Source organism: Miniopterus natalensis, chromosome 7 (assembly GCF_054644295.1).
Source record: "Miniopterus natalensis isolate mMinNat1 chromosome 7, mMinNat1.hap1, whole genome shotgun sequence".
Lineage (NCBI taxonomy): Eukaryota > Metazoa > Chordata > Mammalia > Chiroptera > Miniopteridae > Miniopterus > Miniopterus natalensis.
This window is the reverse complement of record NC_142087.1, coordinates 13,729,558-13,744,986: the sequence shown is the minus strand read 5'-3', so window position 1 is coordinate 13,744,986 and position 15,429 is coordinate 13,729,558. Positions and strand designations below refer to the sequence as shown.

Below are 15,429 nucleotides of genomic sequence, written 5' to 3'. Positions count from 1 at the left end.
TGTTGTTGATTGTAACACTTGTGATGGCAGCCAAGTGTTGCGCCAAGTAGAGTGACCATCTTTTACTCTCAACACTTCCCTTGTTAGGGGGCAGTTATTATATTTCCTGTGTGCCACCCCCATAATTAATGATGCTTCAAAAGAGTTTTTTTCTGAATTAGAGATTATTTTCTCTGGATAGATTCTGATAAATGTCAATTCTGAGTTAAAGGGGATTTCACCAAACTGGCTTCTTCTAAAACAGCTGTGCCAAGGTTGCACTGCCCTGGGCTCCAGAGTAGAGGAAGACCTGTTTTCAAGAGGGGGTTGATTCGGCAGCAGGGATCCCCAAACGCCTGTCTTCTCGGTGCATGGAGAAGGGCTAGGCTAGGCCCAGCCATGACAGGTGGAGGCCGCCCTTGGGCGTGGGGACACCGGCCTCTGCGGGAGCCCCAGACCGTGTCCTGCCCCGCAGGTGGTGAGCGGCCTTGTGAGTGGCATGGTGAGTGTGTGGGAGATCGTGACAGGCAAGAGGATGATGGAGTTCTCTGTGACTCGTGACCAGCAAGTGGAGCTTACTGCCATGTCCCTGGATGAGTCCGAGCGGTGCCTGCTCACGGGTTTGCGTGACGGAACCATAAAGATGTGGAACTACAGCACTGGCGAGTCCCTGCTGAGCTTCCCCAACCCGGACAAGCTGGAGGTCAGTCTGGTCCACTGGGTGGGGTCAGGGGGCCTTGTGAGAAGCTAAGCACAGCTCCTGGGACTCCGGGGCCTGCTATTTTTTATGCCTCCCTGAAAGGCTGTACGCGTGGGTTGTGCGTCGTCACACCTCCCGCGCCTGTGTCCTCCGGGACAAGTGAAGACAGTAATAACACCCGTCCTTAATAAGTGTTCCACAGATGTTAGCTCCTCCTGCTTTCAGCTTGTTAGCATTTCTTACCCCACCCATGAGAGCTTGGGATTGCATTCCTAGCACTGGTGGCAGGTGCCTCAGAGCCACCCCTGCTTAACCCTATCTGAGAAATGCCTGACAGGGTAGAGGGACAGTCTGTGGGCGTGGCAAAGTGCAAGGCCAGCAGTCCCACTCTGGGGTTTGAGCCTGTCACTAGCCCCTACGGCACAGTCCTTTAACCAACTCAGAAGGAGCACCTGGTCAAGCAGCCAGGGCTTTGAGCACTAGTCAGACCTTATCGCTCAGTCATTTGACCTTAGCCAAGTCCCTTGTCTGTTGTCCAGTTATCCCCTATAAAGTGGACACAGATACCGGCCCTGTCTGCCTCCTCTAAGTCCATCAACTGAGATAACAGGATGTGAAGACGCCCTGAAAAACATGTGGTGGTATCACCTCTAGAGAATTCTCATCACATGGAGAGGGTTGGCTTCTTGCTCCATACGATCAGGAAGACGCTCGGGGCTCAGAGCTGTTTTCTCTGAGGCGCTTAGAGTTCTGCTTTCTCTTCGCAGATTAGCGGGATCATCCATATGAATAAAGTGTTCTATGTGACCGGGTGGAATAAGAGAATCACTTGTTTCATGTGAGCAGCAAGGGCGGCTGTGGGTGGGCGGTTCCCCTCCTCCTGGCTTTGCGGCGGTTGGAGCAGGGAGCAGGAGCTGAGTGCCGGGCAGTGTCCGAAGCTGCCTCTGCTCGCCCACCCGCTCACGGCTCCTTAAAGACGACATGCTCCAGGCTTTGTGGTGGGTGCTGGGGATGCGTGTGAACAACAATGTTGGGTTCTCCTTCCTTCTGGAGCTTCTAGGGGGATGCAGACAACATCATTTAACAAACGACATCATTTATAATGATACAGTCTATTGAGCAGAGGTTTCTGTGGGGAGGAGACAGAAATTGGATTTAGTCTCAGGGGTGGTCAGAAAAAGCTCATCTAAGGATTTCACGGGTAGAGTGGGTTCTGAAGAGTGAGCAGAAGGGGTCTTACTGAAGCAGCAAAGAGCTTGGGGTAGGAGGGACATTCCAGGCAGAAGGAAGAAACGTGTGTGCAAGGTCTCTTCCTCCTCAGAGGGCCTTTCTAGGGCAGTGGTTTCCCCTTTTCTAAACCGGAATCCTTAACCGGACCCAAATGGCACAGCTCTGTAAGATTAGTTTACATGAAGGCCTAGGATAGTGCCTTTACAGTAGGCGCATCGTAGGTGCTTGGTAAATGAGGTCAACGGGCAGAACTTCAGCCCTGCTCCGACCCCCGAGCGTCCCCCTGTAGCCAGTGCTGCTGCAATGGAGCACTGAGGCTCAGCTCTCAGCCCTCTTACCTCTGGCCATGTGTGCAGGTTCCACAAGACCAAGCCGGCGCTCTTGTGCCACCACTGGCAGACCTTCCACACGGAGGATATCCTGAGTGTGGCCAAGTACCAGAACCAGTTCCTCGGGACCGCCTCCTACAACGGGGACATTCTCTTCTGGAACGTCAATGTGTTCAAGCCCGTCCTCAAATTCAACGCCTCTGAGAGCCCCTTACCCTTGCTGCCTAAGAAGGTGTGGTCAATAGGAACATGCTCTTCTTTCATTTTTCTCTTAGCTGTAGGTCAAGATCACTTAGGGCCTGGGGCGGGGGGTGGAGAGCACCCCAGGAAGTAGAGAGGACGGTGGTGACTTGTTCTGGAGGAGGTCGGGAGCTAGGTAGGTGGGGAGGTGATAGTTTCTATAATTATCCTCATTTGACAGATGAGGAAACTGAGGCACAGAGAGGTTAGACATCTTGCCTAAGGTCACACAGCCAAGAAGTGATAGATCAGACCCAGGTAATCTGACTCCAGAGCCTGGGGTGCTGATCTTGTTCTCTCCAGTTGATTGCTCCGTCCTGGAGGATTCTATCTTACCCATCACCACTCCCACTCGCTGAGCTCATGGCAGGGATTCAGGAAACTCGTACGGTCTCTGTATTGCCATATCTTTGCAGATTAAAGCTGGAAGGGCCTTTGAGGTCACCTCATCCAGTAGTTTTGGTACATGTTGGAGAGAGATGCTTAGAGGCTATTATAGGGGCTTCTCCCAGAGCAGCTTAGCTTTTTATCAATTTTATACTTTGGAGCTTCCTTTAAGATTAAAAAGAGCCTCAAAGATATTTGGGAACCACTGTCCATTTTAGAGATGGGGAGACTGAGTCCCTCATGGGAACAGCCTTCTGCCTGTGGGTACTCAGGCATTAGCGGTTGGCCCAGGGACAGGGTCTTAGGCTCTGGTTTGATGCCTCTAGGGGTACTCAGTTTCTGGGAAGCATGCCCTGGGCACCTGGAGGGCCCTGTGCTGTTGGAATTGGACCGGGGAGATCCTGCATTTCCCTCTGGGACATTGCTGTGCCCCAGAGGCTGCTCTCTCTTTGGCACAGGTACAAGCAGAGGACTGCTCGTTTGAAAGCCTCAGACCCAGCAAGGCCCGTGTGGAGCCAAAGAAATGGGCACGCAAAACCTTCGTGCAGCCTCTGGGCCCCAGCACCAAGATTGTGGCCAATGCCATCCTGAGGCAGAACCTAATGTCAGCCCCGCCTGTGATGAGACACCCCAGTGACCAGGAGCCAGATGAGCCTGTGCCCCTGCAGGTGGGAGCAAGAGCTGCACCAGGCGGCCACCCTCTCTCTAGCCACCTGACTTCGCTGTGTGTGTGTGTGTGTGTGTGTGTGTGTGTGTGTGTGTTTGTTTCCTTATATGGAGGCACTTTTTCCAGAATGCCTTTAGGTCCGTTAACCCATTTGTCTTGAGTGTGGTGGGCTGGGCAGGGCACCTCCCTGATTAGGCCCATGGTATTTAGCCCACTCTGCTGCCTCGGGCCTGAGCACGGTCCCTTCCCAGAGCATGGCCAATACCAGACCCAAAGTCTGCAAGCTCAGGGGCAGGACCTGGAGGCAAGACAACCAAAGAACCTACAACTGGAGGTTAGATCCTGGGCGACTTTCTCTCTCTTCCAGCTCATGTTGCCCCAGCAGAGATGAGCGTAAGGGCTCACCTACTTCCCCAACAAGCCTTACCTCCCTGGGGACCAACTCCCAGGTGCAGGCAAACCACTTTCCTCCTCTGAGCCCTGGTGTCTGTCCCAGGATCAACCCTTCTGGCTTGACTGATGGTCCTATTTGGCAGGGGGTGGGGAGTAGGGAGAAAGAGCAGGGGCGACTCTCCCCCTACTCGCTGGGTGTGGTTTGGCCTCAGACCCTGCAGTGAAGACAGTAACCTCTTGTGTGGGGTGTGGAAGCCTGTCAGGTTGTCTTAGCAATTGAGGCCCACCCCCATTCCTAGGGACTGAGGCTTGAGCGAGAAACCCCACCTTCCCCAAACAGACAATACCGGTCAGGCACAGGGTGGTCTAGAACTGGATCGCGATGACCTACAGGACTCAGTTCTGCTGTCAGGGGCAGATGCTGGACGTCACTCTAAGGCACTCACACCATCTCTGAGTATCGGGGCTGTACCACTGTATTCAAATCTCCTGGAGCAGTGGCTGCCCCCCCCCCCCCCCATCCTCACCTTTAGCCAGGGTATCTCTTCCAGGGCAAAGGAAGGGTCTTCCCCAAAAGCAAACTCAGGTCTCTTAGGCCCAGGATCTGTTAGACACCCAGCTGTACCTTTCACAGGGTGGCGTATCTGCTGAGTGGGGCTGAGTGGCTGCTCTTTCAGCATCTGCCCCTGTTCCCCATAGGCCAGGAGACCCCCTTGTGATGACCTGGGAGGCCCATTTTGCTTTCCAGAAGTATTACAGCGCTGGCAGTCTCAAGCTGTTGAGAATGTACTATGGCAGACAGTCACTCCTCCAAGAGACGGAAAGGAAAAATGGAGAGCTGCAGAAGAAGCAGTTCCTGCAGTCTAACGCATCGGTGGAGAAGGTTGGCCATGCTCAGGCAGGGTCTGGGGGGTGAGCGGTGTGAGCAGTGGGGTGGGGTGGGAAATGCAGTGCCTACAAACTTGGGGGTCTGGGGCCCAGCCTGGTTTTTCCCCAGGGCCTGGAGAGGCCCGGTGGAGATGACGGTACTGCTCAGGATTTGTTTGCAAGGCTGCTGCTTCTGGGGGAAGCTCTATGGATATGGGGGGTTGTCTAGGGAGGTGAGCAGTGTCCCCTCCTGGTTGGGGGGCTGGAGTGGGAGGGAGGAAAAGTGGCATTTCCAGAATCCACTGTTAAATGCCTTGCTGTGCTCCGGTAGGGTGTTTTGTATGACATGTGAGGGGGACTGGGTCATCTGTGTTCTCACTTCTTCCTGTACCTTTCTCCTGCCTGGCTCTGGATACCCATGGCTGTGCTGTCACCTCTGGACGGGGTCACCCCTAAGGACCCTTCCAGCTTTAATCTGCAAAGATAGGGTAATTTAGAGACTATATGGGTTTCCTAATTCCTGCTATGAGCCCAGTGAAAATCCAAATCATAGCTGTGTTAGGGTATGGCAGGGCTGTCCCCTTACCCAGGGACCAGGGCCTCGAGCAGGGGAGCAGTGCCCTGCAGAGCCGGGTCCTGTGGGCTGGAGCGGAGATCTGCTCGTGTCTGGACATTCTCTCCTCCAGGTTCTGAATGAGCTTTCCTCTCTTTTAAAAGTTTTAAAAATCATGCTAGTTGGTAAAAAGAAAAAAAAAGAAGAAAAGAAGAAAAAAAAGAAGTGTGCATAAAGCAAAAAATAAAAGTCCCCTGTGCGTCGTTTCTGCCTCCTCCCTACCCCCTGCCCCATCTCGTCCCATCCCAACAGTAATGGTCACCGGCACTGATAACGGGTAGGTTTAGCCTTTGCCCTTTTTATTTTTAGACCAGTGATGTAAACTTATATCTAAATTATAGCTATGTCCTGCCATTTGCTGTTTTAAAAAAATGTAATGATACATCATGGCTGTGTTTTTACATCAGTAATCTAGAGTCAGCTTATTCTTTGACGTTTTCTTACGCTTTCTAATCATTGCATGATGCCCCATAGTTTGGATGTATCATAAACTATGAAGACAGTCTATTCTTGCATGCCTATTTGATAATTTTAAAATATATGATAAAAGTCTTTACAGATAATGCAATTAGAAAAAAGCTGGAAGGAAATTCATTAATATCTTAATGGTGATTATTTCTGGTTATTGGGATCCTGTGGGTGATTTCATTTTTTCTTTTTGGCCTGTGCTGTCCACACTTTGTACAGTGCACAAGTACACTTGCACACATGGGGAAATGCTTGCTTTTGTCTTTGGTTTAGGGCCTCCTGGTTTGGTGACCCTGGCACCTGGGTCAGTGGGAAGCAGGTTGAGCATTCTGTTTTGCACCTCTCTGACGAGGATAAATGAGATTTTTGTTGTCGTTGTTGGGGACATGTTTGGGGAACACATAAGCCACCACACTGTAGTTTCTGACGCAGCACAAGTCGGGACGCCTCCTGTTTCCCCTGCCTGGCTGATGTGCTTTATGTCCTTGTGCTCTCCCTGCCTCACGGGGGGGGGGGGGGGGGTCCAGGTAAGCAGCTCTCTACACATGCTCGTCATACACAGTAACTCCCCGCTGTGGCCCCCACATGAGCCCCAGGAGTGATGTGTCAGGTGAAAGTGAGCACGGGGGGGGAATTAGCAAAGGGTGTGATCCAAACAAGACTTGCAGAAGAATTTGGTTAAAATGCATTTTTGGCGATTGGCTGGAAAATAGAAACATTTTACTATAGTGATATATGAAGGGGAAGGAACTCATCCTCCAAGTAGAACTCAGCTTCCAGTTGAGTTACAGGTCTTAGAAAATCTTCTTTGAGACTTAGGACAAATCAGACTTGTACGTCTCCATTCAACAACCATTCATTGATCATGTGCCATGTGTCAGGCACCGCTGTGATTGCCCACCGCTGTGACTGCTGAGGATAAAGCCGTGAACAAAAACAGACACAAATCCTTGCCCTCTAGGAGCTCATAGTTCAGCAAAATGTTCCTGGTTACCAGGGAGGTAGGAAGTATGGTGTCCCGTCGCCACCCTCACTGGGCATCTGGGAACCAGGTGGGTGTGGTGACCCTCAGTGACCTGTGACAGCGCCACCGAGCAGCCCACCTCTCCCCCAGATTATCTTCCTGCAGAGCAGGCCACGCCTGCCGCAGACGGCCGCCCTGCTGAGCAGCTGCATCGACGGCCACATCTATGCCTGGTCCATCCACGGGAACGGCGGCCTGCTGGGGAAGTTCCCCGTGGACTCCAAAGACCCCGGGGACGTGGTCGTGGGCGCCATGGCCACTGACGAAAATGACTGCATCCTTGTCACAGGGGATAGTAAAGGGCACATCAAGGTGAGGAAGAACTGGCATGGAGATTGGGGGGCTGCTGTCAGCCAAACTCTAGCCACCCGTTTGCCACAGGTGGCCCTGGCCTAGTCCCTACTGCCTCTGGGTATGGTTTCATTTGTGGGCGGTAGGATGGGTTACCTCATAAGTCCTCTCCTGCTCTGGTGTGCCCAGTGAAATGAGTGAAGGTTTGGTTCAAAAGGCCCCTCCAAGGAGCCTTCCCCAGTGAATCCTGTGCTCTGCCATTGTCTCCCTACAACCCCTCACCCTTCAGCCATGCATCTATCTGTGATCAGTTGTCTCAGGACCTGATTTCATGTTTTGTGGTGAGACACAAGGCACGAGTGTTTTGTCCTGGGGCCAGTCTCACCCTCTCTGCATGCTAGCTAAGGGGTCTGACCTAGAAGATCACTGGGGCCCCTCCTGGCCCTGAGCATCCAGGTGTCTCAGAGGTGTAAGGACTGCCCCGCTGAAGTGAGGGGAAGTGGTCTGTGAGGGGTCCACAGAGTGCGCTGCTGCTGGGGTGAAGTGGTGCTGGGCCACTAACTCACAGTTTGTGCCTAGATCTGGGACATTAAGGATTACTGCGTAGTCACCAGCAGGTGGTCATCTCAATCCAGTGGATCAAACAAGCTCCAGTTCTTAACTCCTAAACAGAGCGAGGTCAGCCACTCATACAGCATCCTCTTGGAGGAGAAAGAGGTAGGAAGAATACTGGATGGTTGCTCAGAAAAGTAACTTAGAGCTCCGTTAATGAGCTGGGACCATGGTTCTCATATTGAGATTCTGAGTCTATCATGTTTTCTGTTCAAGGTTGTCTGACTGATGTGGACAAGTTTTTGTCAACCAGAAGTCACCATTAATTAGTAAAACACAAGTATGCACGCATCAAACACACCCACATGCATACACATGTGCATGTACACACACACATGCACACACAGACACCTTTCATGGGGTTTGATTGTTGCAGTGAGATCCCTGAAGTTGTGCATTCTTTTTTAAAATAATAAAAATATTTATGTATTTTCTTGAGTGGATAATACATTTACAAATATCAAAAATTGATATTTCCCTGATGACTATTGACATCAAGCACCTTTTCATTAGTTATCAGGAAATGCAAATTAAAGTCACAATGTGATACCACTACACACCCACTAGAATGACTAAATCTAAAAAGACAGGCAATACCAAATGTTGGCAAGGATACAGATCAACTGGAATTTCTACTGCTGGTAGGAATGCAAATTGGTATAATCACTTTGGGGAACTGTTTGGGGAACTGTAGCTACTAAAGCTGGATGTGCCTATTCCATAATCCAGCAATTCTACTCCCAGGTTTACACTCAAGAGAAATAAATGCTCTAAGAAATATGAATAAGAATGTTGAGGGGAATACTACTTGTAATGACTTCACATTTGAAACAACAAAAATGCCCACCAATGTAGACTGGAAAAATAGATTGTGGTGTATATACTGTCCAGAATAATACCCCACACTGGAAATGAATGGCTTACATCTATTCACTACAAAATGGGGAATTCTTCAAACAATTTAAGTGAAAGAAGTCAGGCACATGAGAGTCTGCATTGTTTGTTCCATTTATGTAAAGTAAAAAACAGATGAAACAAGCCTATTCTATTAGAAGTGGTTATCCTTGTGGTTACTGAACATTTCTGACTCACTTCTCTCCTTTGTGAAATGGTGAGACTCATACACATCCTATAATGGTGTTGTGTTCAAATGGAATAATCTGTAGAGAGGCCACTGGTAAATAATATAGCGATATGTAAATGCTTTTTATGATTTTACCAAAGGGGCCAGTGAGGGCCAGGGAAGTGCTGGAACTTATCTAAGGTCACCAGAAAGTTAATGTGGGAATGCACCTAGAACTAGAACCCTGGCCCTTGTCCTAGGGTCCTTCCAGAGGGTTCTGATTCCTGGGCGCCCTCTGTTGAGCCTCTGTGATGGTCTTGCTCTAAGTAATTCTCCTGTACTGTCTCTTGTAGGTCGTGGCTGGCAAGACCATTTTCCTGGCTCCCCCCAAGCTTCTGATGAGCTGGAATGGCCATTTGGATAGTGTGGCAGACATCCTATATGTGGACAGCTACCAGCTGGTGATCAGTGCTGGCCAGGACCAGGATGTCAAGGCTTGGAGACTCTCTGGCGATGCCATTGGTATGGGTCCTGCTGAAGCTCAGTCATGCCCCATGGCTCTTCCTGTCCCTGTCCCTGTCCCTGTTAGAACATAAATTGGCATAAGCCTTATATCCCATGGGATGGGGCTTTTAGGCTACAGCAGCTTTGTTTGTTCAAATAGTCTTACAGGATATGAGTCTATCCAATTGTTATTTCTGCAGTATGCCCGTCAACTATCTGTCCGCCCATCTACCCACTCACTCTACATTATTACTTGCCTTCGTATATTTTTGCAAATCATATATCTGATAAGGTATATTCCTTTCTCTTCTTAAAAATAAACTTAATTCTTACATTATAACATGCATAAAGAAAAGTGCCCAAACCAAAAGGGTTCATCTTGGTGAATTTTCACAAAGTAAAGATGTACCCATATAGCCACCATCATATCCAGAAACAGAACACTTGTTGGTGCTCAACTGCCGAGCCACGCCCGGCAGCAGGCTAATGGCCTGCTTCTTACCACACCCTGCCCCTGCCCCTGCCCCTGCCTGAAGTAGTAGGACCCATGTCTCTCTGTTCCACTGTCTGCTTTCGACATCAGTCCTGCTCCTCCCAGCCCCACACCTGACCTCATGTCTGATGACACCTCGTCATTTTTTACCATTGCCGTTTCATACGTTAGTTACCTAAAGCCCAGCTGAGGCTCACTCCGTCACTGCCATAACACTCTCTCCACTTCAGCCTATGTGTGAGGCAGGATGCATTAGGCCTGAGCTCCAAGTATATACTAGGGCTAGTGTCTGATTCCTCCAGCTATTTGTTGAGTAGCCAGCATAATGCCTGACATATGGTGGGCATCATGAAGTGTGGGCCAAGGGTAAGGGGTTGCTGGCTGACTCAAGGGTAGAGGGTGAGGGGCAGAGGGTTCAGAGAGGGAGGTGAGGCCAGTCATTGTTACTGAGCTGGGTCTGGTTAAATCCCAGGTACATTTGGCCTGAGTGTTTGGAACAGGCTGCAGGATGCCCAGATGCTTGGAGATCATGAGCTACATCCAAGCTTAAGGAAAAAGATTCCCTCCATACACGCCTCCAGGAAGGCTCATTCAGAGCTGCAGTGAGTTACCTGGTCTCCTCTGGTCCAAGGATACAGGTGCTGGGAGCCTCTCCAGGTCCCAGGCAACCTCACCTGGGTTGGGTGGTACTGGGCACATTCAGGGAGGACCCTAGAAGGCCAAAGGCTTGGGATCTGCAGGTAACTTGACTCCATAGGTGGCAGCTGGGGCCTAAGAGCTTGAGGCTCTGTTCTAGCCCAGCTCAGCTGAGAGATTGAGCAGTACAAACCGAAGGAAATATTAAAACCCAAGTCCTTAGATGGGACCCTACCCCAGAGCCAGGTTCAGATTTGCCAGTGCTGGCTTCTCTGCAGGGGCCATTTCTACACGGCCAGAGGCCCTGGCAGGAGAACGCCCAGGGCTCTGGTCCTGAATAGACGCTGGGCTCTGAGCCATGGGGAAGGCAGGCTGCTTGCTGCTTGTTTCCTCCCTAGGTCCCTCCTGCACCCAGGCCCTACCCTTACTCCTGACCGCATCTTGGATAATTTGGGGTTACTCAAAAAATATTTATTGAGGTCCTGCCGGTTGCCGGGCCCTGTACTAGGTTATAGAAATTCCAAACAATCCAGACATGAGTCTTGCTCCTGAGAACTCATAGTCCACTGGGGAGATGAATACACAAACTCATGGCTACTATTCTATGTGATACGTAGTAGACTATTAAGAACAGGGATGGTAGAGGACAGTCCCCTGATTGGGTGGATCAAGTAAGGAAGGCTTCAGAGGAGAAGAGATTTTGGAGTTGGGTTTTGACTATGGGTCCTGTGGTTCCTATGCGTCTGTCAGGGCATGCGTCTTTATAGTCCGATGGAGGGATGTCAAACAGGCAGAGGCAGGGTTTCCCTGGGAGGGAGAGGATGTTTAAGTATTCCAAAGGGAGGTCCAGGTAAGGTCCCGATGGGCTGTCAGGCCTCCATGGGGGAGAGCACAGGGTCATGGGAAGGATCACAGGGCTTGTTGGGGGGCAATTTAATCTGGGCTTTGCTAATGTCAGTGATGGGCCCTGGGCAGTATGGCCTCATGTGAGGAATATGAAGGTTGGAGAGGATCAGGTCGAGGAGGAAGAAACCCTCTTGAGGTTCCTGGGAGGGCTTCCCTGACTTGTGGTGTGGAGGGCATCTTATGAAGGAAAGCCCCTCACCTCAGGGAGGAGCGGGACCTTGCTGAGGCCCTGGTGTACCAGCGGCGGGAGCAGGTGGCACTCTTGGCCCTCCTGAATGGGAAGGCAGACACAGAGGCCGAAGCCTGGGCCAAGCTGCAGAAGATAACCCTGATGTCCCCATGGGCTGGAGAGCGCTCGCTAGAAGATATTGAGAACAGCTGGCACAAGTGGGAGTCCAAGGACAAGCAGGTGAGGCTGGATGGGGGACACAGGTGGTTTGATGGGCCCCAGCTCTCAGTCCTGAGTCTCAACTGTTGTCAATGACTCCTGCAGGTGAGCAAAGTCCTGGGAGCAGCGTACAAGCCCAAGGAGCGGTCACGGAGTCCTGGACTCCTGTCCACCAATGTGCAGTATGGCTTGATGAAGCACCAGGTGAGGCAGGGGGGGACTGCTCCCCGAAATGCCGGGGTTGGAGGCTCCATCAGTGCCACCCTTGTGCTCACAGGGCCCTCTGGTGAGGGTGAGGGGGAACATCCATCCTTTAACAGGATTCCAGCATGAAGCTGGTCCAAATGAATTGTTTGCCAAGGCCCTGGTTGAAGCCATGGACACAGGTTTTGTCCTTGAGGACAAGCCTCATTGGGTCTATGGGAGGACGTCCTTCGTGGGCCTGGCACCTGTCGATAGCCTTCAAAGCATTTCCCAGTCTGGCGATTGGCTTGTCAGTGTTTTTACTGCTCATGTCTCCATACTGCGGGCTGCTCCCGAGCAGACACAGGTGTCGTGGGGCCAGGTACACAAGCAGTAAGAGGCAGAGGGAATGGAAAGGGGCTCTCCTTGGGGAGAGGAAGGAGCAAGGACTTGGGAAAGACCCATTCTGAGCCCCATCCTGCCTAATGCTTGGGCAAACCCCAGCCTCTCATAGCCTCTCCCTCCTCATCTGCCATAGGGCCATTACGGGAGCTCCCTGCCTCTGTGGTGGGGACTCAGAATAAGTGAGGAGACTCCTCTGTCCTGGGCTGGGGGGAGGTCAGTGTGAAAAGGGACCACTGGGCTTCCCTGCCCTCTCCTGGCGATGGGACTTGAAGCACATCTTGGCGAGTGCCAATGGGAGGTGTGGTAGCACCTGTGGGAGCTCCTTGCACCAGAGCCCCACTCGGGGTCCAGCCTGAGGTCTCATTCTAAGATGGGAAAGTCCAGTGCCAACCTCACAGGGTTGTTGCCAGCACTGAGAAGGGCTGGGTGACGAGCCTCAGGCACAGTAGGCTTGCGGGCCCAGCAGGCTGTGGTCATCAGTGACAACCAGAGTACTCTGGAGACTTCTTTGGCATGGGAAGACCCCAGGACCCATCCTTCCTGGGAGTTTGCTCTTGGCCCTGGTGCCCCCTCCCTGCCCCCACACTCCCCTGCTCTGTCCCCCACAGATCTCACCTCAGATCTACCAAAGCCTGTACTTCAACGAGCTGGCACCCACCAACCAGCATGACTTCATGATGCACAAGGTCCTGGACGAGCAGGGCTGGCTTATCCTCCTGGAGGCCCATAATACCTCGAAGGACCTGCAGCCCGGCAGGCAGACGGCCACCATGCCCCCTGCCATCCCCTCCCCTGCCTCCGTGTTCTCCTTGTCAGCCTCGGGCTCTGGGCTCCAGGCCAGTAAGCTCACCCCCCCGGGGCTCCGGTCCTCCCTTTCCCTGCAGCGGCCCTAGGCAGCCTCCACGGCCCAGTCTGCCCCTCAGTCCTGTCCCAGGTGTCCAGGTACAACCTGCAGAGACCGGCGACGCCCCTGCCAGCCGCCTCCCTGAAGCAGGTCTCCAGGCCTCTGAAGGATGCCCTTCTGTGCTCTGAAGACGGGCTTTCACGCCAGGGCCTGAAGTGGCTCAGCCTTCTCCGCTGTCCTCCAGCAGGACGACAGGCCCGCGGGTCCTGTCTGTCCCTGGTTTACCCTGCCAGGCCCAGAGGATAGGAAACTTCCCCTGGCTGTCTGCACTCTGCCTAACTGGTGACGTTGACCTAGAAAAGAAAATAAATGTTCAGAGACGTTGGAGTCCACAGGCTATGAGGTTGGGCTATAGCCCTCACCCCCCAGGCACCGGGCTGTGTTTCGGATGGGGTCGCGTTCCCCAGCAGGGCCCTGGGTGGGTGCGGGAGGAGAGTCCCTCCCCCAGGACGTAGGTGCAGCTGTCTGGCCTGAGACAGGCTGAAGTCCAGAGCAGGGGCTTCACAGGCCCGGGTGAAGTGCTGGCTGGGTTTGATTCCAGGGTGAGCTAGAAAGCTTGGGTCAGCCGCCCTGTCAGTGAGACCAGCAGCCACCTGGAGGCGGTTGGGGCTGTTTGTCTCCTGCCCCTACTGTGGGCCTGTCCTCTGTCACTGCAGGGGACCCTGTATTTACAAGCTGTTCTGGCCCTTATGCAAGGGGGGCTGGGAAGTGTGGTGGATGACCCCCTGGCCTGGCTCTGCCACTGTCTGGTTTTGGAGTCCCCATCATCTCTGGGCTCATTGTCTCCTTCTGGCCCAGAGGCACCTGTCCAGGCTTTTGCTGGGCTATCAGCCCTCTCGGCAGCTCCACATCCTGTTCCCGGGGATCCGTGGACTCTGGACACATGACCTGCGACCTGTGGAGAGCCAGAGTGGCCACTGCTGCTGCGCCATGGTGCCCGCAGTACCACGCTTGCAGGGACTTGCCAAGTGGCGAAGATGGACTGCCGGCCAGCAGGCTGGGGTTCTTGGAGGTCTCTCTAATTCTTGTGTTCCCATGGCCCCTCCCACCTGGCCCAAGGTTCAGCGCTGAGGGGAGACGTGTGGCTTTGCTTGTGTCTCTCTCTCTCTCCACTGGCTTCTCCCTTTCACACTTACAGCCTGCAAGCACAGGCTTCCCTCTACTCTCTCTCAGGGAGTCCCCTGTGTCACAGTGCCTCCTTCCCAGGGCCACCATATTCTCTCTGCTGTGGGGAACCAGACCCTCCAAGGCTTGGTTCTTAGATTAAGGAGTCAAGGGCACCCAGGAACCAGGATTATTGAGGCCAAAATACATTTGCAGGCGATACCCCAATATCATCCCCGTATCCATTTCTTAGGGCTCCTGTAACAAAGCACCACACACCGGTGGCTTAAAATGACAGAGATGTATTGTCTCGTAGTTCTGGAGGCCAGGGGCCAGGTGTTGGCAGGGCCTCGCTTCCTCCGAAAGCCAGAGGTGGAGGGAAGGGTAGAGGAGGAGACGCAGTAATGACCAGGCCTCAGAAGATTTTCTTAAAGGCCTCTCTGCACAGCCCTGACCTGGAGGGAGATTCAGGGTCCCCTTCGGGCCCGGAGATCTTAACATGGTCAGGAAACGCCAGCCTCTGGGGGAGCTTCCGCCTGACTCTGGAACTTGAGGAGCCCTCCCTCAAAGGTCCCAGCCCCATTACAACCACCTTTTACTGCGTTTGCCCACGATTCAGTTTAGGCACATTGCAGGCACTTAAAATAATTGTAGAGCCTGGACTCCGCCTCCTACCCAGCTGCAGCCCTCTGTGGACATGTGTACCTGGCCGCTGAGGCTGAGCTCATAGGCAGCCCCTCCAGGCACTAGGGCTCAGATGCAGAGTCTCAGCCCCAGGACAAAAGGTGGGGCTGGGCTTAGCCACGGTGTGTTCGACCTCTGTCTCCAGCTGCCCCCACTCAGTCCCTCCTGGCCCAGGCCCTACCGGGCTACTGGGTAGATGACTCCAGAGCTTCAGGGTCAGAAGGAGCTGAGATCCCCAGTGGGCAATGGAGGCAATTTCACATAGGAGTTGGCTGTGAGGAAGCGGGGTTGGAGGCCCCACCTCTCTCTGGTCCCTCACAGCACCCTCCCCCTTCTCCCAGGCCCAGGTGCCGGCAGAG

At 52.9% G+C, this 15,429-nt stretch overlaps 1 protein-coding gene across 1 annotated transcript in view; it reads left to right on the top strand.

Annotated features, from left to right (window-relative positions):
- EFCAB8 (EF-hand calcium binding domain 8) overlaps positions 1 to 13,271 on the top strand; it is a 43,284-nt gene extending 30,013 nt beyond the window's left edge. The window contains exons 15-26 of the mRNA XM_016200641.2: positions 455 to 682; positions 1,447 to 1,517; positions 2,266 to 2,470; positions 3,324 to 3,533; positions 4,674 to 4,808; positions 6,988 to 7,209; positions 7,768 to 7,905; positions 9,217 to 9,385; positions 10,333 to 10,462; positions 11,607 to 11,811; positions 11,896 to 11,994; positions 12,987 to 13,271. Of these exons, the coding sequence (XP_016056127.2) occupies positions 455 to 682; positions 1,447 to 1,517; positions 2,266 to 2,470; positions 3,324 to 3,533; positions 4,674 to 4,808; positions 6,988 to 7,209; positions 7,768 to 7,905; positions 9,217 to 9,385; positions 10,333 to 10,462; positions 11,607 to 11,811; positions 11,896 to 11,994; positions 12,987 to 13,271 (2,097 nt within the window). The remainder of the gene's footprint in view (positions 1 to 454; positions 683 to 1,446; positions 1,518 to 2,265; positions 2,471 to 3,323; positions 3,534 to 4,673; positions 4,809 to 6,987; positions 7,210 to 7,767; positions 7,906 to 9,216; positions 9,386 to 10,332; positions 10,463 to 11,606; positions 11,812 to 11,895; positions 11,995 to 12,986) is intronic.
- Positions 13,272 to 15,429: the final 2,158 nt, after the last annotated feature.